The sequence below is a fragment of the Corvus moneduloides genome, chromosome 9, assembly GCF_009650955.1.
Source record: "Corvus moneduloides isolate bCorMon1 chromosome 9, bCorMon1.pri, whole genome shotgun sequence".
NCBI classification, from domain to species: domain Eukaryota; kingdom Metazoa; phylum Chordata; class Aves; order Passeriformes; family Corvidae; genus Corvus; species Corvus moneduloides.
Window position 1 is genome coordinate 804,951 of NC_045484.1, and position 26,226 is coordinate 831,176.

The following is a 26,226-nucleotide window of genomic DNA, read 5'->3' on the forward strand; positions in this document are numbered from 1 at the left end:
GGTGTGTTTTATTTCTGTATCCCTTTGGGACACTCTCCTTTCCTTACCAACAAGGCTCTTGCAAACCAGCTGCACGTTTGACCCCGTTTTTGGATATACACGAGTGGAGTAAATGCCACTGACAACCATTAGCAGAGGAGTGACTGGGAGACAGCAGCAGCAGCAAAACACTTCACACGTTCAGCCCACCACATGTTGGAACTCGAGAGAGACAGACAAGGGAGGGAGAGAGAGACTTAAGCAATCCATCAATGCTGCTTTATTAAAATCTTTATTCACACAATGTTGCTTTATGTGGGATCTGACCCCGGGGGATAGGAGTAGAAAGTCATGATTGCATTCTGTTTGCTTATTAGCAACTCCATTTGTGCAGCAGCTCCCAGGGGCCTCCTCTGGCAGATCCGAGAGGGGGGGTCTGTTCCCAGCATCTTGCTCCAGCTGCTGCTGTAAATAAATTACCTTCTTAATAAATTAGTACTTCTGAGTTGAAGTTTGCTTGGCAAGACACACTCCAGTTCATCAGCTGCTGGAAGGGGAGCTGATTCGAGTGTCTCCTCCCCCCGATGGCTGACTCAGGCAGGAGGAGGTAAATAGCAGATGGCTGATGAGGCTCTCTTTAACTAGTTCTTGACTTCTGTGCTTCCAGCGCTCTGATCTCACCGATGACCTCGACACCACCAGTGTGTAACATCTGGGGCCAGCGGGTGACACGTGCACAGTGAACAAGGATCAGAAGGTGTCACAAAAGCCTCCTCGACAGAGCACCTGCCTTGCAAACAGTGTTATTTTTCAGAGGTTCAAGCAGACCCTGTTGGCACGTGGATGCTGCTCCTCATTTCCTTTGCAATGGTTACAATTTAAAATCTCTCGCGGTTCTGTATTCAAGCAAAACAACCATCACTGCCAAAAGGGCAGAAATTGTCACAAGGCCAAAACCAGATCTTCCTTATTTTAGTTTAAGAGAGGAATTTATTTTGCTTTCCTGCTGCAGAACACCAACCTCCAGTAATGTTTACAGCAACCAGAAGCATCAATATCACAAATAAAAAACCAACTCCAAAAAATGACCATTTCTTGCTTCCTTGAACTGATAATGCTGGACTTCATGCCCTTTGTCCACAAGTAAACCAAAATAAACCAATACCCTGCTTTATATCTTTGACCTTTATACTGGGGAAAAACTTATCCCCAGGTCCCATCTGACAGCAAAAGCTTTAACTTAGAGCAACATGTAAGTCCTCAACACTAATTTAATTTCAAAGACTGAAAGACCTTTTTTTGAACTCATTATTAAATCAACTGTAAATATCAAGAGCAATCATACAGAAATCAAAAATTTTGGGAGATCCCTCCCAAAATATTGAGAGCTCATGATTAAGCTCAGAGAAGAATATGCTTTTAGAAATGCTACAAGCCACCACCATGTGCTTCACCATCTCCCCTTTGGGTAAATCATCTGAAATTTCCTGGGAAACAGTTTAAACCAGCACTTGCTCCTGCCCCACAGGCACCACCCACAGCTTCTAAAGCATGTTCTGTTATCAGGTGATAGAGGCACGAGCTCCACAGTGTCCTCAAAGCTGCCTGTGTGTCACCATCCTGACTAGGAACTCCAGCAAATAGCTCCAGATCCCATCACCTCATTGCTCTGGGGCGCATCTGTGACGTGGCCAAGTCCAGAAGAGAGCAAGAGTAATATAAAATTCAGTCTCAGGTAAACAGCCACATTCTACTTTCAAGATACTCTGCTCATGCAATGAGAAAAAGACTTCACCAAAATAAACCAATACCTGCATTTTTCAGATAAACTCTCTCCCTGACACCTCCTGGATCAGGTGTGGCCAAGGTGCAAAAACAGCTTTACCTGCCTACCACACTGCCGTTAGAGAAATCCTGACAGGAAAACCAAGGCAAAAGGCTCAAACTGACATTTTGGTGCTCTTGCTCTGAAGTCCAGTAACCTGTAATCACTTTGGGAAGGGAGCTCTTTCCTTACATTAGGGACCATGCTGGCTGAACGCTGATGCAAAGCTGTTCAATTTGGAAATAGTCATGAAGCTGCTTCTCTTCTGGAGACACAAACTGAGACCTGCCCCAAGGTGATCAGTTTTATGACAGTGCTGAAGGACAACAGGACTAGCACAAGACGAGCGCTGCAAGCCTGCCCTGAAAAGCCAACTCTTCTCTATCCATGGCAAAAGCATTAGTGAGGAGCCCAGGATGACCATCCCAGGCAGAACACCGCTGTGGTGGTTGCAGGAAGCAGCTGGGGAAGGCAGAAAACCTCCTGGAAGTGGGCACAACTTCTGAGCTCAGCCACAGCCAGACCAGGTGAACGTGGGACCCAAACACCGGTGTTCCAAGAGCACCAGTGCTGAGCTGTGGGCATGGGGAGCAGCAGGAAGCTCAGGTGAGATGAAGAAGACAGACCACAGCTCAGGGCTGTCTGCACACGTCAGGTTACTGCTGGTAACTGGGGAAGTCCAGCAAACACCTCTTCCCCCAGTCCCACGTGCCCAGAGGCTCCACAGCACTTAGGGCTCACAGTAAGGCAGCCTGACCTCGCTACACAGAACTGCTTCCAAGGACACAGCCTGTCCTCCTCAGCTACAAGACAATAAAAATTTGGTTATAATGGACACAGGACTGCAAGGGTATTTTCTCTACTCAGACCTTGCCAGATTCCTTAAGAAACAAGTGACAAGACACATGGAAACTTACTATAACCCCTTAATTATCAAGTGCTGTATAACCACCCTGTCCTCTCCTAAATCTCCAACCCTGTGGATAAATCTTTGATAGGACTTCAGCAAAAACACTGAAGCATTATCACACACGAGGCAACCCCCTTTCCTGGCCTTTTATCAAGGAAAAGCCAAGTGAGCAGCAGAGGTCCCCTCTCCCACCCCTCAGACAACCAGAAGAACATCCCAGCCCGGGGGGTGGTGGCACAACTCTTCAGTCTAATGGTTATTTTATTCGCCCCTTGCTCGTTCTCTAGAGAAGCAATAAAATGCCCAACCAGCTCAGAGCTGATTGTGTACAACCCTGAATCAGACAAACTCGCCAGAGTGCAGGGGGAAGAGAAGGGGAGAGGACTGTCCTGTTCATTTGTGTGTCCCCTCCGGATTCAGTCCCCAGAGGAGTGTGTGTGCCACGCACGGCCGCACCAGCACCGGCAGCCGTTTGTATCCAGCGCCATGCCCACTGCCGGCAATGGACACGCCACAGCGGCCACCATCCACTGCGGGCTCAGCCATCCGAGGCCCTTCCCGCCTCTCACTGTGCCAGCCCGAGGGAAAAGCCAGTGTCACCTCCCTTCCTCTGGCTCGGGAGCTTTCCTGTTCATGTCAGTCCATCTTGGCCACAGCCCTTCTGAACTGATTGTGCTGTTTTTCTATCGCTTTTTTGTTTTGTTTGTTTTTAAAAAAAGGAGTTTCATCTCGTGTTCCGCTACAATTACAAGTGAGACAGAGTCATCCTGTCTTCCACCAGCACAGCATCTGGCCCAAACTGGTCTGTGCACTGCTTCACTGTAGCCAGGATGCTGAGGAGCCGCTGGTCCAGGGCGTCCAGGTGAGGGTCGGAGAGCACGGGTGAGATGGGGTCATGCGACATGGCAGTTTTTAAGGCAGACTTCAGGACTCCGTTCTTCAGGTAATTCAGCCTGTTCCAGGTAGAAACCCGGATGCTGCAAAAGAAACAAACACACGTCACCATCCCACGGTCCTGCTGCATCCCACGGTCCTGCTGCATCCCACTGGGAATACCAGAGCCAGCCTCCTGAGGGAGCCTGGCACATCAAGAATGGAGACTCATTGCAGAGTTTGGGATGGCAGGGTCCAGGTGAAACTGCATCACAGACAGGATCTAGTGAAACTTGAAAACCAAAGGTGATGAAGAATCAATCCGGTGTGACGTAACTCCTGTTACACAGGAACACTTCCAGCTGCGAGCACAGAAGGTCTTCAGTCCTGAGGCCTCCCAGACACAGTTTGGAAAGGAAAGAAAAGGAAGGAAAATCAACAAATTCAAACAAAACTCAGGTCACCTCAGGAAGAGCATCACTGACCAATAATGAATCTCAGAGGACAAAAGGCTGACCAAACTTCCATGAAAGAGAACACAGCAGTGACCTTTCCTCTTCACTGGCCACTGAACTTATTTGTGTCAGCCCATCTCAACTCTCATGTTCTGTGAAGTCTCTTGGGATTCTCCCCCAAATCTTTCAGGGCCAAATCTTTAGCACCCCTGGTCTAAACTCTTGGGTTTGATGGCCTCTAATAAAACCAGCAAAATAAGCAAGTGTTGTAACAAACTTACAGTTAAAACAATTATGCATATGAATTCTTATGTGGCATTTGATCGGTGCCAGAAAGAAGGGATATCTGAAAAGCACGAAGTTGGAAAGTCTCTTACAGAGAGAAACTTCTCCTCTGGTTGCATTTGGGACAATCTAGATGACAAAGACTCCCAAAAAATCCCAGTAAAGCAGAAAACTAAATATATATTTTAAATTAATGTAGGAAAACTAAAGAATTTGAACATTCTTTAACTCTTCTCCATATGACTTTTAAAAGGATCTTGCAGAACGCAGGCCAGGTGTACTGCAGCATGCAGGGAGCTGTGCTTAGTGCAAGCAGGATGAGAGCTTAGGCTTTCTGCAAAGTTCCCAGTTTTCAAAGGTCCCACGGATTTTGGAAGATAGAACCTTTCAAGGACAAGTTTCAAGGACAAGCTCCATTTGGAAGGCTTCAAGGAGTTAATGTTGAAATGGATACATCAGAATTTTTCTTTCTGGAAATTTTCATAGAATCCCAGAATGGCTTGGACTGGAAGGGACCTTAAAGAACATCTCATTCCACCCCCCTGCCGTGGGCAGGGACACCTTCCACTATCCCAGGTTGTTCCAAGCCCCGTCCAACCTGGCCTTGGACACTTCCAGGGATCCAGGGGCAGCCACAGCTGCTCTGGGCACCCTGTGCCAGGGCCTGCCCACCCTCACACGGAACAATTTCTTCCCAATACCCCATCTAACCCTGTCCACTATCTGTGGGAAGCCATTCCCCCTGTACTGTCACTGCAGGCCCTTGTCCCAAGTCCCTCTCCAGCTCTCTTTGAGCCCCTTCAGGCACTGGAAGGGGCTCTGAGGTCTCCCCAGGGCCTTCTTTTCTCCAGGTTGAACACCTCCAGCTCTCTCAGGCTGTTCCCAGAGAAGGGGTGCTCCAGCCCTTGGAGCACCTATTTCCTAATGAGAAGTAGCAATGGCCTGGTAAGAGAGTGGACACAGAACAGAAATCAAAAAGTCACAGCCTCTGAAAATAAAACCACAGCTTACAGGCCAAAGCAGAAGTGAGCAGCAGTGGTCCCCTCTCCCACCCCTCAGACAGCCAGAAGAACATCCCAGCCTGGGGGTGGTGGCACAACTCTTCAGTCTAATTGTTATTTTATTCACCCCTGCAATTGTTATTTTCTTCTTCTCTGCAAAGAAACTACAAACTTCACTTGAGAGAAGCCCCCTGAGCAGGGCTGCAGTTTTCTTCAGAAACCATCTCTGAAACTATTAAATGCCAGACACATTGGATCCTTCACTTCTGTCAGGGAGAACTCAAGCTGGGATGTGGACTTTGATTTGTCAGGAGCTGGATGGGGACAGCTGCAGATGCAAAGTGCCTGTCACTGACTATGGACAGATCTGAACCAGTGACCCGGAGGCGAGCCCACTTTCTGCAGCTAAGCCTCATGTACTGCCTTCATGAAAATGGATTCCTCAGCTTCTTGGGCACTGACAATCCATCAAGCAGACAATATCTCAAAAAAGCACAGCACTGTGGACCCCAGCAAACATTTTCAGGTTGCCAGAAGGCTCCCAAGTTAATGATATTGCGAACCAAAGGACAGCAGTTACAGAGGCAAAGTGAACAGCACCCCTGTTTTCACTTACATGCAGCACTGATAGAGAGGAGCCAAGATGCTTCTTTCATCCAGGGCAGGGTTTCCAAAGCTGAAAAGCAAAATTAAAACCAAGTGAACCAGCTGAACTCCTATGGTTGTTCTCGACATAAAGAGCTTCGCAAAGAATTCAAAGAAATCAATACTAGGCAATTTCATGCTCCAAGAGATCAAATCATTTAAATTAAAATATAAACAGGCCATGACCAATCACAGATATAACTCTCCACAGCATCAGCTACGCAGGTAGACAGAAGCAGGACCAGCATACCCAGTTCTTTATCAGACCAAGGCACCTTAGAAAGGCATTTCAGAGGAGTTTAGGACTGATGCAGGGGTAAGGAATAACTGGTATTCTGGGCATGGAGGATGGGAGCTTTTTCTGACACAGCTGAGCAGGGAAGGAACCAAACAGCACCAACCATTAGAGCAACAGTTCACTAACAAGGTGATCAACTTAAACATTTAATGCCTACACTTCCTGAGGAAGCCAGAAGGTTTCCACAGTATTTCAAGCTTTATCTAAACACATGCTGGATTTATTTTTCATAGTTTCACCTTCCTCATAATACAGTTTTCAACAAAGAACTTTCCCCCCAACAAAGATAAGTTGCTGTAGGGGCCTGGCATTATGCTGTCCAAATAATTCTGTTATTAGTAGCTTTAAAACTGGAATAAGCTCCCAGGGAAGTGGTCATGGCACCAAGGAGCACCTGCTCTTATGTATATGGTTTAGTTTTAGGTAGTCCTGTAAGAAACAAGGAGTTGGGGTTGATGATCCTTATGGGTCCCTTCCAAATCGCGATCTACCATGGTTCTATGAAAAACTGTCCCTTACCCATTATTTCAAAGGAGCTGAAAGAAATTTTAAATTTTATTAAGTGATTAAATAAATCACATTTTCAAGGAAACAATTTACTGTGAGCCTGCAAAGCCTCACCAAAAATATTTTCATAATGTTATAGGAGCGTATCATAACAAAGGGACTTGACCTTCAAACACTGTATTCACTTTCAGTGACTGATCCATTACCTTCCTTCCTCCTAGCACACTGCCAGTGAGGAACAGAATGAGCATTTTTGCCAAATTCACCTAAAGCAGCAGTGATGAAGCAGTCCCGAGGTGGAATGCATCCTGCTGTCATACTGGAGTATTACTGAACAGGCTGATGACAGCAAGGAAGGACGGATGGAATCCACTACACGACAGATAAATGGGAAAAGGAAGGTAACCCCAAGCCTTCCAAGGATCTCCAAGGTCTCAAGTGCTGGGTACACTTGGTACAAGTGGTGTGCAAAGGCAGAGCACAGCTGCCACAGGAACTGCTGGTCCTTCACAGAAGGGGAAAATCATTGCCACTGCACATGGGAGTGCTCACCAGATAAAGAAATAATCCTGAATTGCTGGACTAAATAATGAGAAAGACAAGTAGATGATCTTTATGTTTTTAAGAAAAATTAATCAAATTCTTATGATTTAAACAAGGCTGTGTCTTCAATACAATTTTTAACCTAAACTATAGCGCACAACATACAAAGACTATAGCAAAGACAGAAGAACTCACATTCTGAACACATTTTGGAAACATTTTTTCCAGGTAAGAGTTAATGTCCACATTTAGAACATCACCATATTTCGCTTTTGGTACCACTTCTACCTCCATTTTATACTTTTAACCTTTCAAAGCCAGAGTAGGCATATTCAGAAGGCAGGGAATGCCAAATTATTCAGAAACACATTTTGAAAAGATCTGCTTTTATTACAGCACTCACTAATACTGACTGGTGATTAATAAAAAAAGCGCAAATTTTCAATCTTCCACTAATTAAAAGCCTAAAAGGAAAGGGCTTTCCAGGGGATAGGAGAGACTTGAGCAAACCTTTGGAAGCTGCTTTGGGAAATACTGTGTTAATTGGGGAGTTTCTGTAGATTGAGTAAGACTTTGCCAAGACAGAAGAGTATCTAGAGCACAGAGTGGAATCATGGAGTCCTAGAGTGGTTTGGTTTGGAGGAGTTGGGTTTAAGCTCATCTTGTTCCACTGCCCTGCCATGGGCAGGGACACCTTCCACTAGACCAGGATGCTCCAAGCCCCATCCAACCTGGCAGCCTTGGACACTTCCAGGGATCCAGGGGCAGCCACAGCTTCTCTGGGCACCCTGTGCCAGGGCCTCAGCACCCACACATGGAAGAAATGCTTCCTAATACCTGATCTAAACCCACTTTCTTTCACCTTGAATCCATTCCCCCTTGTCCTGTCAGCACCACAGCTTTTGAAGGACCCTAAGATTTGGTGAGCAATGTCTGCTAAAAAGGAAAAGACATTACAAAAGACATTAAAGAATACATTCGTGAGAGAGAGAAAAGAGAGCGAGACAGAGCAGGTAAGTGTGTGCCCTTGTGCTTGCCACTGCCAGGCCAAAAGGGCCCTCCCCAGGCTCACCTTTTGGCATTGTCCAGCAGGATGAGCATACTGGCTCCCTCATCGTCCTGGAAGCTCTCGTAGTGGTGCCGGTCGGCGTTGCCGATCAAGTAGTCGAAGATGGCCGTGTCGATGATGTCGAGCAGGCGCGGGCCCGAGTCGTACGGGGACGTTTTCTTCACGGCGTCGCAGTAGCTCTCGTCATACTCCCACCTGCAGCCACAGAGGAACAGCAGCCCTTCAGGGAACCACCACTGCACAGCAACAGCAGTGACAGCTGCCCTTCAGTCACCTTCGAGTGCGCCGAGAAAAGGGGAGCAGCCCAGGCTAGGTAAAGAAGGAAGGGCTTGCCAACAGTGTTTCATGGAAAGAGGAACCACGAACATCCTGCATTAACATCCCAGCGTATGGAGCAACCTGTAGCTTCAGTTCAAAGACACACAAAGATCATCCTCCTATGGAAAACAAAGTCAGAGTTTGCTTCCTCACAACTCCACAATGGCCGGGCTGCCTTATGGGAAGACTACTGCCATGCCTTGCCTCCCTCAGCTTCCCAAGGAACAACTTCACTACTGTGTCTGTTTCCATCTGGCTTTCCAGCCATCCTCTTTTTCCTTTCCAGGGCAAATATCCTCATTGTGGTTACTAGTGAGCCCCTCTGTCCTCAGGAGAAGGGCTTCTCTGTGTTCATTCTCCTTTACTCCCAGCTGTCTCTTTCCTCCCCACTTCCTCTGCAGAGTATCTCACCACCTTCTCCACTGACAAGATTTCAAGCTTCCCTCTTACCTCCTTCTACTTCTACACGTAACCTTGTAACACGGATGTCATGTCTCAATTCTCCAAAGCTAGGATTTTAAACTTTCCCATTTTCTTCTTTACAGCTTTCAAAGCTATTCAACACCACGACCAAAACAGCCAAATCTCTGGTGTATATCCTTTCCATCTGTCAACCTAAATAACAAGGACATCTTCCACGTAAGGACTAAATTCTTCACAAAACAGCAATTAAATTGGAAATGCCCTAAACCATCTGTGATTTGGAAACAGAGATGGAGGAAACGCACACTGGAGAGACTTGCTGACATGCTCAAAACTGCAGATAATCATGAAAGTACGAAGGTCAGAATTTAATTACTGTAACTGCCACATATCCCACTTCATCTTCTAGTGGTCTGGAGCCAGAGGTCCCAATATCCCATCTTTCCTCCAGGTATCCAAATCAGAGAGGTTAAAAATTTATCTTCTCAATGTTTTTGATAACAGGTCACACACGTTCCTCAAACGCTGTGCCTAAATCCCCCTAGGAAGAGGGATCTTTGCACCAAGGCCCAGCTCACATTCAGCTTGTAGCACAAATCCACACAGCAACAGTCTCAGAACCTCTTCTCCTTGTGCTGGATAAATTTCTTATGCTGCATCCCACTCTCCCCCTCAAGTGTTTCTTTTCCTCTCACTTTCCTTCAGAGTGGTACTCAATCTCCTTGCCCCAATTTTTCAGATATACTATGCTCTCTCTCCTCATTTTCCATGCAGTCTTTCAAGAGAAGCTTTTATCCAACACTCATTTCTGATCATTTATATTGTACTAGCACAGGCCTTGGAAGGTCAGGGATTTTATCTATTACACCTCCATTAAAAATTATGTACACTAATGTGCCTGTGCGAATTATGTTCCAAAGGTCAACTCAGAACAGCAGCTAGAGCAGGAAAAAATTCTTACAGTTATTTTTCCACAATTACCAGGCACAGGAAAAGGAGGGCATGACACCAAGAATGTTTAATTCTGATCTCTCAAAGTGAAATGTGCAGCATGACAAGGTGAAAACCACCAGAACCTTGTAACCTCATCTAAAGGAGGCAAGCATGAGTTTAAATACACCAAATATCAAATCAGCACAGGAATCAAGGTAAACCCCTGTGTAAGTAGGCAGGGTATGATGAAAAGCAGCCTCTCAATAGGAGGAACACCTCCATGAAATTCATCCCGTTCATTACTGCAAGGTACCATGTACTGAACACAGCTGATTTTGACCTGCTGGGAAAGAGAAAACATCTGCTGCTCAAAATTCAATCTGTGCATTTTATACTCAAACAATTCAAGAGCGCCTTTGGATGAGATTCTTTCTGAGAACAATCACATCACTGGAAATCAATGGATACTTTAGATCAAGGACTAAAAGACTCTTCTAATCACTTTCAAGTTCAAGACAGATTTGGAAAAATTTACTAAGCTCAAACCCATTTGTTCTGGTCATGGCAAAAACATCCCCAACTCAGGAACTCAGATGTGTTCCATCTATTGTAGAATGCTGCTTAAAGAAGGACAAATGTGGGATTTAGCATTCTTTACACCCTGAGCATGGTCACCAACTATTGATGGCATTCAAAGTAAAGGACTTCCCAGGACTAGCTTAAGTTAAACCAGTTCCACAACTCTGGAAACAAACTACAAGGACCATGAAATTAGGTCTGGCACAGTGGTACCACATTTCAGGGGCCACAGAGGGGCACAGCATCGACAGGAGGTCCAGTGGCACAAGAAAAGAGTCTTCGTTTGCCCACAGACAAGATTTTCAGAGCTTGGAGTGACTGCATTGTGGAGTTCTGTTCCAGCCAATAGGCAGGAAAAGGACGGTGCTTAATATTGAGGAAAACAACAAAGATTTTTTTTCTTCCTCATTTAAATTTAAATTTTATTCTGGACTTCTTGGCTTCTACTGTTGCACTAAGAAAGCTGTCGGCACAACTGTAGGTTATGAAAGCCCTTAGTGCTCTTTAACTAACCACTGTATTTGCAAGAGTCAGTGCAAATGATCATCTCTGAAGAACAACCCTGCCCTGCTCTCATACCTGGCGAGTTTGCCCTCCCGGTACGTCCTGCCCCAGGGGTGCCGGTGCTTCTGCAGGGGCCAAACGTCCGGCAGCCACAGGGTCACTGAGCCCTCCATGATGTCCCCATCTGCACAGGCTGGCTCTGTTTCCCGACAATAGTAGCACTTCCCATAGAAGCAAGTGTTATTGCCTTAAAAAGAAAAAACAAAGAGGTATCAAAACAGCAGAACTTAATCCAAGGAATCCAACTGAAATTCAGGAGCGTGTTGTTGCAGCAGTCTTCCCCACAACGGGATTTCACTGCACTTGTCTTCATGCTTCCCGTCTCTGAGAGGGAGAGGCTCAAAGGAGATTACCCAGACATCCATTCATTCAGAGCAATTAACAACTAATACAAAAAGGAGAGAGCAATTATATTTTCTAATGACTTTATCACTCTGAGAATTAATACAACACTGCACAACCAACAAGTTTTGTGATCCTTTCTTAGTCCCTAGGACCTTGACTTTGCAATGCTAACACTGCTTGTTTTTCACATTTCGTACTTCATGTGTCAGATCTCCCACTTATTTGAAAAAGCGTCCAAGAAGAGGTAAGTGAAAAGAGACACAGCAGAACCCAAAGGGATTTGGTGCCCTGGGACCTGGCACACATCTCAGCTGCTTGAGCTGACTTAGCAGAGGAGACAGAAACAAGTATCATTCTCACATGATCTAGGAATGCAGATCTGTCAAAGCTTCATCAGTGCCTTCTGACAGGAGAGGAGCAACAAAACCCTGCAGCCTTCAGTCCACTAACGCCGATGCATGCTGTATCATCGAGTAATCTGGAGCAGCCCGCAGTAATACTGTTCGTTTACCCTTTTCTATTTTCCCCTTCTTAACCCGCCTTTGCTTGATCCTCGCCAAGCTAAATCCAGTTCTGTGCTCACAGATGTTCTTCCAAAATACTCAACTATGTCTCACTTGGTTGTGATTACTCTCCGTCCTGCCTCCCTTTGGTTCTACATCCAATATCCTCCCCAGACCAGGCCCAGCTCTCCAAAAGCCGTGTTTTTCCCTCTCCATCCTTACACATCCCTGCCTCTCAGCCAGCACTCCTTTGGAGCCCTCCATGAAGCTCCTGTGCTCCCAGTATCCCATCAGACAACCTGAGGATGTCAGAGATCATTACCAACACAGAGCTTGCAGACCAGATCTCTTATTTGGAACGCCTGCAAGATCTCTCTTCCCACCCAGGGCCTGCAGCAGGTCTAGCAAGAGACAATTCTTTGAGATTCTAGCTGCAACTCCAGCAAACCTGCACTGAATACGCACAAATTCTCTCTTCTTCAAAGCTTTATGAACTTGGTCAAGTTTGGCCTGACAAAAGACCCTAACCTCCTCCACAGATCCACCCATTTCTTTAGTTCCTGCTTTGCAGAACAGCAGTTCCAAGGAATCTAAGGAGGAGCAATGAAAATTTCTGGAGCTGTACTTCTCAAGTCAGCACTGGAGCTAGAAAACAGCTTAGTTATCTTGGCTGAAATTGGAAAATGTAAAGCCTGCCTGAGGCAAGCACCCCCTGTGAATGCCAGGGGAGCCTGGTGAGGCTGAGCTGAAACTTTCATCTGAAAGTTCCACCTTGTAAGTGGCAGTGTCGGGCAGCAGGGGAGACTGCCAGCAGTGCTGCTAACAGGAACGGTACCAGCTGTAAGGAACAACCATCTCTGGAGCCTTCTGATTAGAAAATGAAACAAACAAAAGAGTAGTAATTGGATGGTTCACGAAAGCCTGAAGGAGTTAAGTCTACAGCATAAGTAATTTCTTGGTGCTTAATGACCAGCTGGTAGGAGTTCACATTAATAGCTTCTATTATGTGCCCTTCACAGCATTATTACTGTAAACAACACAGGGAAGTTCTGCTGTGTTTGGTTGTAAATGCTCTGCAGGCTCTGATGCAGCACAAACAACATCTAATACCAAACAGTGTGTCAGCTCTATAAATTATCCCAAATCACCACTCTCTTCATATTAAATACAATTTTAATTTTTTTCTTTTCAGGTCTAATCACAGACTTTTCTAACCATCCCTGACAGCAAAGAGAAAATTCTTAACTCAAAAAATAAAAATCCCATCTGAAACAGCAGCATGAGGGAACACAGAGCATGCTGAACACAGAGGGAAAACTACTTGAAGAAAACCAAGTCCTCCTCCCCTGCCAAACGGGGTTATCCAAGATCTGTCCTGGCACAGAGCGAGCTTCCTGCATCATGGTTAACTGTTCTGTAGCTGTGTCAGGTTCCCACGGCTCTTTTTTCCCACTAAGCATTTTTCCTTTCCTGGGCAGCACAGTCCACAGAATCCACTTACCCACAGTCATGAAGGTGCCCAGGAGCTGCTCCGTGGCCACTGGTTTGATCTCTGTGCGCAGATTCACAAACCTGCCAACCACCAGCGGGGCTCGGCGGAAACCCAGGATTCTGATGGGGGGTGAAAAAACACGACCTGAGAATTTGCAACATAGGCAGCAGTTCAAAATGAAAACAAAAAAAAAAACCCCAATCTCTGTCAGAGATGACAGAGACCAAAGAGTAAAGTTGAAGCCCTGCAGAAACCTCCTTTCTTCTCCAAGGCAAAGTAAGGAAACTCATTTTTCGTATGTGCCTGGATGTTAAACTTGCTTTATAGGCCATCAGTGACACTCCTTTATTAAAGCATTTGCAGCAGAGCAACAGAGGATGCACCATGCTCCAACTCTCAGAACTCAGACCTCACACCAGAAATATCCATCATGTGTCTGAAGCAGGCTGAAGCAGTAAAACCAGATGGCCCGTGGGCTGGTCACCTGGAAAGATCATTTATGATTTGTGGGAACCACTATCTATTAAAATGTTATGCTTAAGCCCAGTTCAATTACACTTGAAAGCAACCAATCCAAGACTTGTTTTGTTTGGCATGAGGAAGGAGAAGGGAATAGAAAAGGTAGAACAAAAGTGAATGCCTGAGAAGTGCCTGGAAAAAACAGAGGTGGGAAGAACAACCATAAAACTTGCAGTTAGAAGATCCAGGTTCCACTCCCATGCCTGCCACAGCCTTTGCTCTTTGACCACAAATGACTCGGTATTTGTAGTGGAATTTTAGAAGTGCTTAAAGAAGTACAAAGATCAAAAGAGTGTCAGCCCCAACTCTCCTAATGCACTTTTGACACCCTTTTGATAGGCTTTGCATGTCAGAAAAAAAGCCTGAAAAGGCTCTTCTGGAAAAGGGACAACTGACATTCTGCAGAGGTATTGGGAGAGTCACTCCGATAACTGAAAAGGGTTTGTTTTAGATATTCAATGAGTAAATCCCCGTTGCAAGTACAAAATAACTCTAAGAAAGGGCAGCACAAGACGTCTGTCTGAACAAGTCATGTCCATAAGGATGAAACTCACAGCCAATCCTGAGCTACGCACAGCCTGAGCAAAAGCAGGTGTTCCAAGAAAAGAAGCACAGAGCTTAGATGTGGAAAACCTGCCCCTGTATTTTCAGAGCCACAGCTGAGAGGCCATGATCCTGGAAGGCACAGCCTCGCCATCAGTGGTAAACACACCAAATGATCCAGGATCCTTCTTGAAACAATGACATCCTAGGACAAAATACGGAACTGTCACCATTCAACACAAAGGTACAGATCAAAGTTCTGTGCCAGGCAGGTTCTGCAAGGTAGTCCTGAAGAATAAAGACGTGCAGAGCCCCAGAGAAAGGCCAGAGAAAAAAGCACAAAATCATGACCAAAAGGATAACAAAGAAGAGTTAAGTGGGATTTGGACACTGGAAAGAGGCTTTGATTGAATGTTCAATGACTGCTTTTACAGGGAAACTGAAGCCTGTATGCTTCCTGAAAGCACAAATGGACTGACATCTGGCTACATTATCTTTTTTTGGTCTCAATATGCCCTGATTTTGGCCCACCAGCACAAGCTGGCTGTAGCAGCAATGGGTGTTACTCAGCTAGTTATCATCAGCCCTTCCTAGAACTACTGATTTCCACTGCCTGTGCAATGAGTTCCACAGGCGAATCAGGACTAACAGACATCTCTGTCACCACCTATGAGTTTAGTCACAGTGATAAGGCTCTTATTTACGTACTGAGAAACCTCAGTTTAAATTCAACCATTCTGTCCTTTGTTTTATTTGTCCCTCCTTATTCCTTTTCCCAAGATTTTCTCTTCACCTCCAGATCTTCCTATAATGAGGCAACAGAAACTGTGCTCATTTACTCTGTGTGAAATTGCAGCCCTAGCAGCATTTCATAACTATTGACATTCAGTGTCTGGTGTTTTCTGTCCCATTCTTTGTACATCCTGTAACTTTTGGTTTTTCCTGTAATTGCACCTCCAGCACAGGTCCACAAAACCACCTGGGTACCCCAAGCACAATTAGTATATGAATAGCTGGTTTTCCTCTAGGATGCACTGATTCATATTTAATTTAGACTAAACTGTTAGTCTAGACATTAGTCTTGACTTTTTAGTGAACTGGACATGAACTTAGCACATGCATTTAATGTTTCAGACTCTTCCATGGCATCTGGCTAAGCTCTTTCTCCCCTATAATATTAACTAGAGTGGTTTTAGGGCTCATTCTCCTTTTGAAACTCTTCACAAATATCTAAAATGTTACACTCTTGAACAGATCTTAGAAATGAAGTTTCACAGAATAAGCTAATTCTTATTTTGGCTTCAATGTGGTATATTGGCAGGCTAGAGGTAGCTCACATCTGAGGTGTATTCTTCAAAGAACTCCATTTTTTTTCCTGGTATTTTCCAAAGACAGTAAAACCAACTAAAGCAATAATTCCATACCTATCCAAGTGAAAGGCTGCCACCTCTGCGTTGTGTCTGTCGTAGCCAGCATAGGGTTCTCCTTCCACTATATAATCCCTGGCATATCTGTAATTGAAATAAGTCAAATGAAGTGAGTCTGTGCAGGATTCCCGTCAATTCTGCTGTTCAGAGTAACAATTTAATAACAGTGCTACGTTAAAAAGTCTCTGGGTCACTTTCCAAGTGATTGCCTGTGGGACAGGGGAAAAACATCAATGAGATTAAAGTGTCCAGACTGTTGAAGTGGTAAATAAGGAGGAAAGGTCAGTGATGTACAGCGCTCTCCAGAGCTTGGGAAACAGTTCACATTCCAACTAATAAATTTTAATCCTACCATATGCCGAATCACATCTTAGAACAAAGAGCACAGACCCTGCTATGGAGCAGGGGTCTATTTATACTGGGAAGCAGCAATCCCACAGACGATTTTGGGGTTAGAAAGGATTGTACATTAACATGAAAACACAATCTTATGTTGTGGAAGAGATGGCAAATGCAATCTTTAGTAGATAGAAAATCAGCAAGCGTGAACCTGAGGACAATACTGGGTATAAACAGAGCCTTTATTCTGGCAGAGAAAAGACATAATGAACAGCAAAAAATAGAAATTAGGCACTCATTGCAACAACAGTGGTGTGTTTTGGTGAAGTGGAAGGCTTTTTGCTCCCTTTTTTATCTTTTAATAGATGTTACTTAGTCAAGGCAAACACTGATTTCTCCGTTTCCCGACATTCGGATCAGTGTAGCTACTGCTTTAGCACCATGCTGCAGCTGAGTGTGAAATACCACAATCAACACCGAGCAAATGGGTGAAATGCAACACGTTTTCAAATCAAATAAGGCCAAATTAGGTTACCTATTTTCTCATTTCCATCTATGTATCAAATTGTGTAGACTGGATTATTTCAGCAGAATTTGTGTTCAAGCAGTAGCAACAGTGTAAGAGAAGGCACAGAGCTCTACTTTGATGTTTTAGCCTTGCTCAGGGAGGATGTGGGGCGAGATGACAGTCCACTTCCCCAGCCTGAGCACATACTTCAGCTTCTCTGCAAGGCAGCTCAAAAGAGAATTCACTAGTGCAGGATTCCTGCCAAATGGGAGCTTTCACCAAACCACCATCTTATATCACATATACCATCAGATGTGATGATAGCAACTACTATTTGTTAGTAAATTAGGCTGAATTTCAAGTAATTTTGCAGTGAGACAGCTAATCCTCAGAACATGTCCTTGAAGGCAGGTCTTTGGTATGTACTTAGAGCAGGCTTCTGGAAGCATGGTCACATCTTGAAAGCTGCAGAGCTAAAATTTATTAGTAAATCCCAACCAAACTCTTTGTTTCCATGCACAGTAGGCATCTAGTCCTTTCTGGAGCAAAAGTAATGAGGGAATTCCTTCTTCCCCAGCCGGCCAGTTTGCTCAGAGCTGTTTTTAGCAGTAACTTTGACAGAGCACTCAGGTCCAAAGCTGGTTAAACAGACTCTCCTGCAGTGCCAGAACAGGACTCTGCCCACAGGCCTGGCTATTCAGCAGTCACGACCAGAACCAGGATGGCCAAGGCCATCCTCTCTAGTGCTCCTACAAGCATTCCCAGCTGCACGTGTCCTTGCTGGAGCACAGTGCCTGTGTCTGCCTGCACAGACAGGGCTTTACAGGCTGCAATTTAACGCTTGGTGGAATGCCCTGACCGCACTCACTGACACAGAAGGCACTGTGGGAATGCTGCGCCTCCTCGGTGCCTTCATCGCAGGAGATGCCTGCCGTACCACCAGGAGTTCCATGTGCAAGGCCCACACTGCCTGGGCCCACAGGGCAGGAATTGGCTGGACTGTGAGCTCAAGTGCAGGGCAGACATTTTCTCACTCTCTAATCACAGAATCACAGACTCGTTTGGGTTGGAAGAACATTTCATTCCAATTCTGCTGCCATGGGCAGGGACACCTTCCACCAGACCAGGCTGTTCCAAGCCCTGTCCAGCCTGGCCTTTGAACACTTCCAGGGACCCAGGGGCAGCCACAGCTTCTCTGGACAACCTGTGCCAGGGCCTCCCCACCCTCATAGGGAAGAATTCCTTCCCAATATCCCATCTGTCCCCACCCTCTGTAAGTGCGAAGCCACTCCCCTTGGTCCTGTCACTGCAGGCCCTTGTCCCAGGTCCCTCTCCATCTCTCGAGTCCCTTTGGGCACAGGAAGGGGCTCTAAAGTCTCTCTGGAGCCTTCTCTTTTCCAGGTGAACACCCCCAGCTCTCTCAGCCTGTTTCCAAGCAGAGGTGCTCCAGCCCTCAGAGCATCTTTGTGGTCTCTGTGCTCACTCATGGACAGGACAGGAAACCTTAATGCCTGCTTAAGCCAAAATGTTTTTCTGGGATGACACCTCTCATTTGCAGTGAAATCTCCTGCCTTACTTTTTAACCTCTTCCTTCTCCTTTTCCCCAAAGACAAACAGTTCAAAAAGCTTTACAGCCAAGACTCTTCAGAAACCTTTGATCATGTTAAATTTTTCTGAGGATCACTGTAAAGCAAGGCCATACCAAGGAAGCACCACTACCCTCCCATTCTCACATTGCTCCTCCAGTACTCACTGTTGGCAGACAGAAGGCCCAGGGGCTCTCACTCTGACCTACCCAAACCATTTTTACAGCCTACATTCAACTACACCAGACACACAGATTTACTTTTAAGACCACTGCCAACTTTCCTGCCTTCCCTGTTCTTGAACTGCACCCTCTCCTGGCAGTCTGACACGACAAGGAAGCAAAGCTTGTCTTGAAACTGCCAGAAGCTGCACTTCCACAGTCAGGAAGGCACGGCTCAGAAACATGAGGTGTAACCAGCATTCCCTGAGGACTGAACACAGTGATTACTCTTTTAATCTAAAGACCGGCTGTACCGAGCATCAAGGCTGCACAACCTGAGACAGCTGGCACAGCAACCTAACGTTACTAGAGCACCAGCAAGCCTCTATCCTGTCTGTCTCAAAAATAACAAGACGGCCTTTCCATCCACAGAAAAATTCGTAACTTAAACATTAATGTGGACAACATGGAGAAAAAAGTTTATATAAATAAAGCGGTTATTAATGCAGTCATTGAAAGCAGTATTTACCTCTTGGGTTTGAAGACAACCTTCTGTCCTCCTTCAAGTATCAGCAAAGCTTTCAGCTGTGTCCCTTTGTACCCCACGTCAGCTTTGATGATCTTCTTGGTAGTCATGGCGTGCATGACAGCCCCCAGCTCGGGGGTGTCCTCGGGGTACACCTCGCGGGGCACCACCCACTGCGCCGCGATCTCCCAGGGCGACTGCAGCGTGTGCTCCAGGCGCGGGTCCAGCGCCACGCGCAGCCCCGCCAGCATCCGCTGGAAGGCGCGCTGGTCCTCCCGGTTGGCAGCCGAGGTGTCCAGGTTGTCGATGAGGAAAACCTTGGTGAAAATGAAGATGACGAGGAGGATGGCCAACAGCACAACTCGCTGCTTCAGCTTCATGGTGCCCTTCAGCCCTTCTCCCCTGACCCTTTCTTCCAAGCGTTACAGGAAGTCTGTTGGAGATCAGGGTGAGGAAGGGGATGTTAGTTGATGAATTCCATGCCTAACTTGCATTGTAAAAGATGTCTCACCACTGAAGCATCTCCTGGTACCCCTAAAAATAAACAAAACACAAACTTACAATCCTGCGGATCCCACCAAACTCAAAATCAAGTTTATGCTTGGAACACAAGCCTGCATTCCTGGAAGCTTGTATCCTTAAAGCCTGAACGCTTCTGTTAAAACACACTGGGTTTGCTGCCTTCCTGCAGCCTTTCTGTGATCTGCACGAAAGGGGAAATTGCAAGATAGCATCTCTGCACAGCTGAAATCATAGCAGCTGCAACCACCACGGGCAAGGCTTTTGCAGAGAACTGTAGTTTAATGTGATTGCTCCAATTTCACTCACACTTTTCCACTAGTACGAGATCCCATGATTGCTGGTGTCCTAAAGACCTGTCCCTCCAGAGAAGCCCCCAGGTAGATTTTAAGACAGCTCACAACAGTGAGGACAGCTGCACAGCCTCCTTTCCTGAAGGTACAAGACATAAGGACAGAATAGACTTAATTGTTTATTGCCTTTCATTTGCCGCCACTATAATTTACTCAGCTTTTTTCCCATTCTTAAAAACAAATGAGCTGGGGTGGGGGATGACATCTTTACTTCCCTGCGGTTAACTAAGTACCTTCCGCACTCAACTGTAAAACCCATAACCACAGAAAATATACAAAGTGACTGCAATCTCAACCAAATTAACTAGAAAAAACATCCCAGACCACTAACCCTTGCCTGTTCTCCGTAGCCTCACCTACAAGAGGTAAAGCCACATCCGTTTCTATATTTATAGTGGGCTGCAAGACATATCTGGCCCCTCAATAAGCCTTGGCCAAGGCACTGTTCGCACGTAAGGACCAGCACCATCAACTGTATTCAGTTATGAGGACAGAAATCGCCTTCCTAGTATTAGCTGAATGTAGTCAAAAGCCAAATGGAAAGGGGACATGAGGCACACCTCTGAGGAGAGCTGGGAGCCAGCAGGAATTTCTCTCTGCACCAGCCACGCTGATCAGGCAAACCCTGAACAGCACCCTGAGCTGGGGGAGGACTGACACAGAAAAGCCTTCTCATGCGATTTAACAATAAGTGTATAAACCAGCCATTATTAATCATGTCACTGGAAAAAACAAGCTGCACAGGCTCATTTACCAGCAGCAAGCCATCAGCCAGGCCATGCCTGGCCAGGCACACACAGGTCACAGCCATCTTCAGAGCAAGCCATCAGCGCAGAATCAGGCTGGCACAGCGTAAGAGCATTACTATAAAAGGACATGCAAACCCACAGAGGACTCCACAGCACCTTCAACAAATTTACATGAGGTCCTGAGCAGACACATCCAGCTACATGGCTCTCCCATGTCCCTGCTAGCACTCACAGCAGGACAGAGGCCCCAGGAAGCGCAGAGCATCCTCAGGGATGCTTCAAACTAGAACTGTGGTCCCCTGTTAACTGTGTAATACTGATTTTAATCTATTGGAAAATAGGCACTTGTGCTCATACTGAAAGAGAACAAATCAGATGTTTATATGGAAATTAGAGTGTATTATTACTCTTCATCTAGTTCTGTTTTGGCAGCCTGTTCTTCTCCAGACAGCACTGCCACCTGCACATTACCCACTGCAAGCATGAGAATGAGAAGCACAGACAAGGAAGATGCACCTGACCCAAAAGCTCTCTTTCCTGCAGATACAGACTCACCCAGGAAGAGACCCTTAAATAATAATCATATTATTCTTAAACTTAAGCAGATAAGCAAAGCAGATTGGCTGCACCTGTACCCTCTCATTGTAACTGCATAATTCACCTCTTTAACAATTCTGAATCATTTTGAGCACTGCTGTTATCAAAATGTGCTTCCATTCATTTTTAAAATCTGTTAGCGTTTGGAAGGAGTTAGGCAGAAGAACACAGGTAACTTCAGAGCAGTTACTCCTCGCTATGAGATACGTATATGTGTACACATACATTTAAAGAAAGCCTTGCAGCCCAGCTATGGCTGACTAAAGCACAGGGCAGGATGTTCCACACGTCTGGAGCTCAACATGAGCACTCACTTTTCTAGACTGACTTCCAGGAATGCTGAGTTTCTCTAGGGATATTCTTCTTGGGAATGGAGAGGAGAATACAACTATAGTCACTTAAATTAAAGGTCATTTACTTAGTTTATCTTTTGTGACGGCTTTGAAACTAATTTTGGCTGTAACCCTCCAAGGAGGCAAACAAAATTTACAAAAATAAATAAAATTAAATATTTAACTATTTGCTGGTGAGTTGGCTCTCACTTCTTAGTGACATCTGAGGACATGAGTCATCGGCTGCTTTCCTCCAACAAATGCCAAAGCACCCCAAGGTTGCCATGCCATCAATTTCCCAGTGCTCCATGCACAGCCTGCACTTTGCTCCTTGGTGCCAACATTACAGTCTCTGCTCTACAAGCCAAGGGAATTGAATCCTTTTATGAACAAGTTTACTATGGACAGCCAGAACTTGAGTTTACTGTTTTAAATTGAAGATGGCAAGGGTGACAGCATTGAGGCGATGTAAGAAAACATTTATGCAGTTTTGGAAGAAAGTAATTTGAAAAAGCCAAGTCTTTGGCAAAGTCCTGGATTGGAAAGGAAGATTATGAGAACTCCAGAAGTGTCAAGCTGGTCCTGGAATGAGGTCAGAGATGAGAAAAGTGAAATAATAATACACCACCAAAATTTTAAAAAGGAAAAAATAAGGTGAGCTGTGAGCAGAACTCAGTGGAACAAAGGGCAAAAAGGTCTTGGACAGTAACAAAAGTAAACGCAGCTAAAAAGAGAAAACAGCCAGAAATAAACAGCCCTACCAGCTTTTCAATGCTGTAGTCAACTGCAAGGTTTGCATAAGAAACGCTTCTTGTTTTTCACTGCCTCTTTGGGGTACTTCCCGATCAATTCTTTCTCTTATTACCACCAGGTCTGTATTCTCAGCAAGTGTGAGTCTTCCAACTCAATATACAAACAATAGCATCTCCTCAGTATTGTGGTGGGGTCACTGTGCACCCAAACACATGAACTAAAGCATGTCTTCTGGCATTAAATACCAACATTAGACCACTCCCAGTTCAAAAATCAGCATGTAATTTGCCTGTTACAAAAATCACAGCTACTATAAGCAGCCTACAAACTTAGCAGAAAAATCCCATAAGACATTTTTTACTGGCATCACAAAATCAATGCCGTGCCTCATATCACAATCTTATTTTTATATCATAAAGCCTTTTAGATGCTATCTCAAAAACACTTGTGTGTACAATTTGCCAGGATTTCATTATGCTCCAAGTCACAAATCAGGTCCGGGGGCAGGCAAAGGTTTAGTTTGGCAGCCCAAGTACACAAAAATCATAGCTCAAACAGACACTGATCTGAAATGGATATGGTGGAAGCAGACACTAATTCCTGTTTAATGCATGGGGCTTTTCTTATATACACTATACCTTTTGGGATCGCCTATCAAAAGGCCTTTAGAAGTCCTCCAGTAAATCCTGGAAAACGCCTTGAAGAAACATCGTACACAGTCAGGACATTTTCCTCTTCCCAAAACGTACTTCAGTCTCACCAGATCAATCTTCCTTCCCATCCTCCCCTCTCTGGCCAGCTCCTTGGTGGCTCATGCCTCCCCTCTCTGTGTGAGCCTTGTTATTCCTGTTTCCGCAGGCAGGCCCCCACAGACCTTTCCTTGGATTTCTCAGGCTCATTCTGTCACTTCCACTCTCTGCGTGCTGCCTGCCTTGTGTACGAGTTTAGTCATCTAGTGCTCAAGGCTTCCCACATATTTACTTGTCTGCTGTTTCTCCATCTCCTTTCCTGTTAAAACCCTCATTATCTACAGGCAAAATCTGTGACAGTCTACACTCAAACTTTCCACAAACACAACTGCAGCCCCGGTTGAGAGCTACAATACAGATAAATATGAAAGACCACAAGCATTTTAACCACTGCAATAGCACTGCCTGCAGCTGCAACAATCAGTAACTGCCTGAAATATTCTCACACAGCTCTGGAAAGAAACAAAACGATTTTGTCCATCTGTCTGCCCACCTGGGCCCGTTATATCCCTTAGTAACTTTAGAATCTGTCACCTGCATTTTTGCTAAATTTGTCAGAGAGCTTTGTACAAGCTTTACAAAAACCGCAGGCCAGACAGAGGACAGAAGCCTTGAGAAGCCAATGACAACTGGGTAAATATCCTGAATCTTTCCCAGCTGCCGGCACAGCAAACACAAACACCTGACTCAGCTGGCTGCACAAATAAGGATAGGGCAGATTGGGATACAGGCAGCACCTGGGTGCAGCCCTGGGGAAGGAGAAGCTACCAGGCACTGAGGCTGGTAGGAGCCAGGCAGGAGCTGCTGGGGTAGGATGTGGCAAACAACTCCTCAGGAAACCAGGCTGCATTAATCCTCCTCGCAGAATGACTTTCCACCGAGCACCGTTTCCTATGGAAACAAAGTTTATATAATCACACTTTTCACTTGGACCCACCAGCTAATTCCAAACACATCTGACAGAACAGTAGATGTTTTGAAGACAGGGTTTACGCGTTTATTGGAAGCTGGCAGCCGGGGGTGCTGCAGGAAGGGCCGGGGTGTTGGCTCAACAGTTGTCTGCTTGCCTTGGCCATGTGGGCAACCCACGGGCGTACAGCTGGGACTGGCATGGAGCTGGGAATGCCATGTGGGCAGGGAGGGATTGGGAGCACTGAAATGGAGAATGGCACAGGACAGGGGCAGGAGGAGCCAAGGGCACTGATACAGAGGGGGCTGGGACCTGGTCAGAAGACAGCCGGAACAACTCTCCCTTGTCCCTATCCCAGTTACTGACATTCCACCTGACCACTGCAGGTCAATAAAGCCAGTTGGAAATGCTTTAGGGAGCCTTGTTCCACTTGCAAATGAAGCCAAGGCAGTGAGAAAATTCGGCAGTTTCCCTTCTCCACTTGACATTCTTATGTTTATTCAGCTCCTATGTAAGACCGGTACTAAAAATTTAATGAGGGTCCATGTACCCATCTGGCTTTTAGCAGCAAGGAGCCTGTCTCTGCTGTAGGAAGGTGCCAATCAGCCTCCCCCACTCCCGAGGAGAGGCAGTGGCATTCTGGTGTCAGAACCAAGCTGACAACTTTGTACGAGGAAACAAAATAAACTTTGTACCACAAACGGAGGCAAGTCTTGTGCTGACTGTGCAGGTCAGACTTAAGGACACAAGGGGTGCATGGAGTTATTTTCAAACGAAAACAAGACACAAGAATATCTGTTCTGTAGTGAGTACCAGGTGGGATCCACTCACAATGAATCCACTGCAAGCCTAGGATCTACATTTTACAGTTTACGCTGTTTGCTCAGCCCCTAGAGCACTATGTATGTTGTAGTGCCACAGAAGGTACAACGAAAGAGCCGCAGTGCTTATGCACATCTGTATCCAGAAAGGATCCAAAGACAGATATCCTTTAAAAAGGGTTAAACCCATGGCTCTGACAACCACAGTCAGCGCTTCTATGAACACACGTCGTATTTTGCCACCAGTGGACAATGACCTTCGCCAAGCTGCGACTGGCACTCGGCGAGAGCCCAGGGCGCAGACGGCTGTTCCCAAGGGTTAAGAGATAGCCAGAGAGGCTTCACAGCTGTACGGGGCTCCGTCCCCAGCTCAAAGCGAGCATCCCGAAGAGGAATGAACCGCAGGAGTGCAGATGAAAATTCCCATCTGCCAGAGCTGCGTCCGTGCAGCTCCCGCCGACCACGGGCGAAGCCGGGGGGTGTCCGGGGGCCGGACCCGCGGCTCAGGCCGGACCCGTCGGGACGGACGTGGAGGCGCTGGAGCGAGTCCAGAGAAGGGAACAGCGCTGGGGAAGGGTCTGGAGCACAGGTCTGGTGAGGAGAGGCTGAGAGAGCTGAGGAGGCTCAGCCTGGAGAAAGGGAGACTCGGGGGGAACCTTCTCGCCCTCCTCAATTCCCTGACAGGAGATTGTGGCCAGGTGAGGCTGGGCTCTTCTCTCAGGTAAAAACCGATAGGACAAGAGTACGGAGCCTCAAGCTGCGCCACTGGAGGTTCGGGTTGGATATACGGAGGAATTTTTTCACGACAAAAGGTGATTATGTATTGGAATGGGCTGCCCAGGGAGGCGACGGAGTCACCGTCCCTGGAGGTGTTCAAGGAAAGCCTGGACGTGGCACTTGGTGCCGTGGTCTGGCTGACAGGGTGCTGCTGGGTCACCGCTTGGACTCGACGATCTCGGAGGTCTTTTCCAACCTAATTCCCTGATCCTGTGATTCTCCCGCCGCCGGTCCGGCCGCAGGGGCCCCTCCGGCGCTCTGAGGGGCGCAACCGCCCCTCCGCCCCCTCCCTCCCGCCGCCAGGCCCGGGGCGCCCCTGCAGTACCCGCCCCAGGCCGCAGCGGCCCCGCGTCCCATCCCGTCCCGTCCCGCTCCCGTCCCTCGGGCGCCGCCGGCCCGGCCCGGCCCCGCTGCCCGCGCCCGCCGCACTCACCGCGCCCGCCGCCCGCCCGCCATGGCCCGGCCGCCGCCGGCCCCCGCCACCACCACAACATGGTGCCGCCCAGCGCC

At 46.5% G+C, this 26,226-nt stretch overlaps 1 protein-coding gene and 1 long non-coding RNA gene across 3 annotated transcripts; one reads left to right on the forward strand and one right to left on the reverse strand.

Moving 5' to 3' along the window:
- Positions 1-236: 236 nt before the first annotated feature.
- Positions 237-26,226, reverse strand: FAM20B (FAM20B glycosaminoglycan xylosylkinase). 2 transcript variants are annotated; one of them, XM_032118635.1, is made up of 8 exons: positions 26,150-26,226; positions 19,160-19,690; positions 16,034-16,120; positions 13,557-13,666; positions 11,223-11,394; positions 8,394-8,585; positions 5,945-6,004; positions 237-3,691 (listed from the first exon to the last, which is right to left on the reverse strand). In XM_032118635.1, the coding sequence occupies exons 2-8, from the start codon at positions 19,534-19,536 to the stop codon at positions 3,460-3,462; spliced, it is 1,230 nt and encodes a 409-aa protein (XP_031974526.1). In that variant the 5' UTR covers positions 19,537-19,690; positions 26,150-26,226; the 3' UTR covers positions 237-3,459. The 2 variants fall into 2 exon arrangements, with proteins under 2 accessions (XP_031974526.1, XP_031974527.1); XM_032118636.1 differs by lacking the exon at positions 26,150-26,226 and adding an exon at positions 23,946-24,086.
- On the forward strand, positions 2,034-13,917 carry LOC116448359. Its single transcript, XR_004241907.1, has 3 exons — positions 2,034-2,117; positions 8,786-8,791; positions 13,902-13,917. It is a non-coding gene; the product is annotated as an uncharacterized LOC116448359 (long non-coding RNA).

Excerpts from the sequence above, each read along its gene's own strand:
- FAM20B (XM_032118635.1), bottom strand. The coding sequence starts at position 19,536 with ATGAAGCTGAAGCAGCGAGTTGTGCTGTTGGCCATCCTCCTCGTCATC. Across the intron at positions 8,586-11,222 it reads CGGGAGGGCAAACTCGCCAG|GTGGGAGTATGACGAGAGCT; the intron begins GTATGAGAGCAG and ends CTGTGGCTGCAG. Across the intron at positions 6,005-8,393 it reads CTGCTGGACAATGCCAAAAG|CTTTGGAAACCCTGCCCTGG; the intron begins GTGAGCCTGGGG and ends TTTGCTTTTCAG.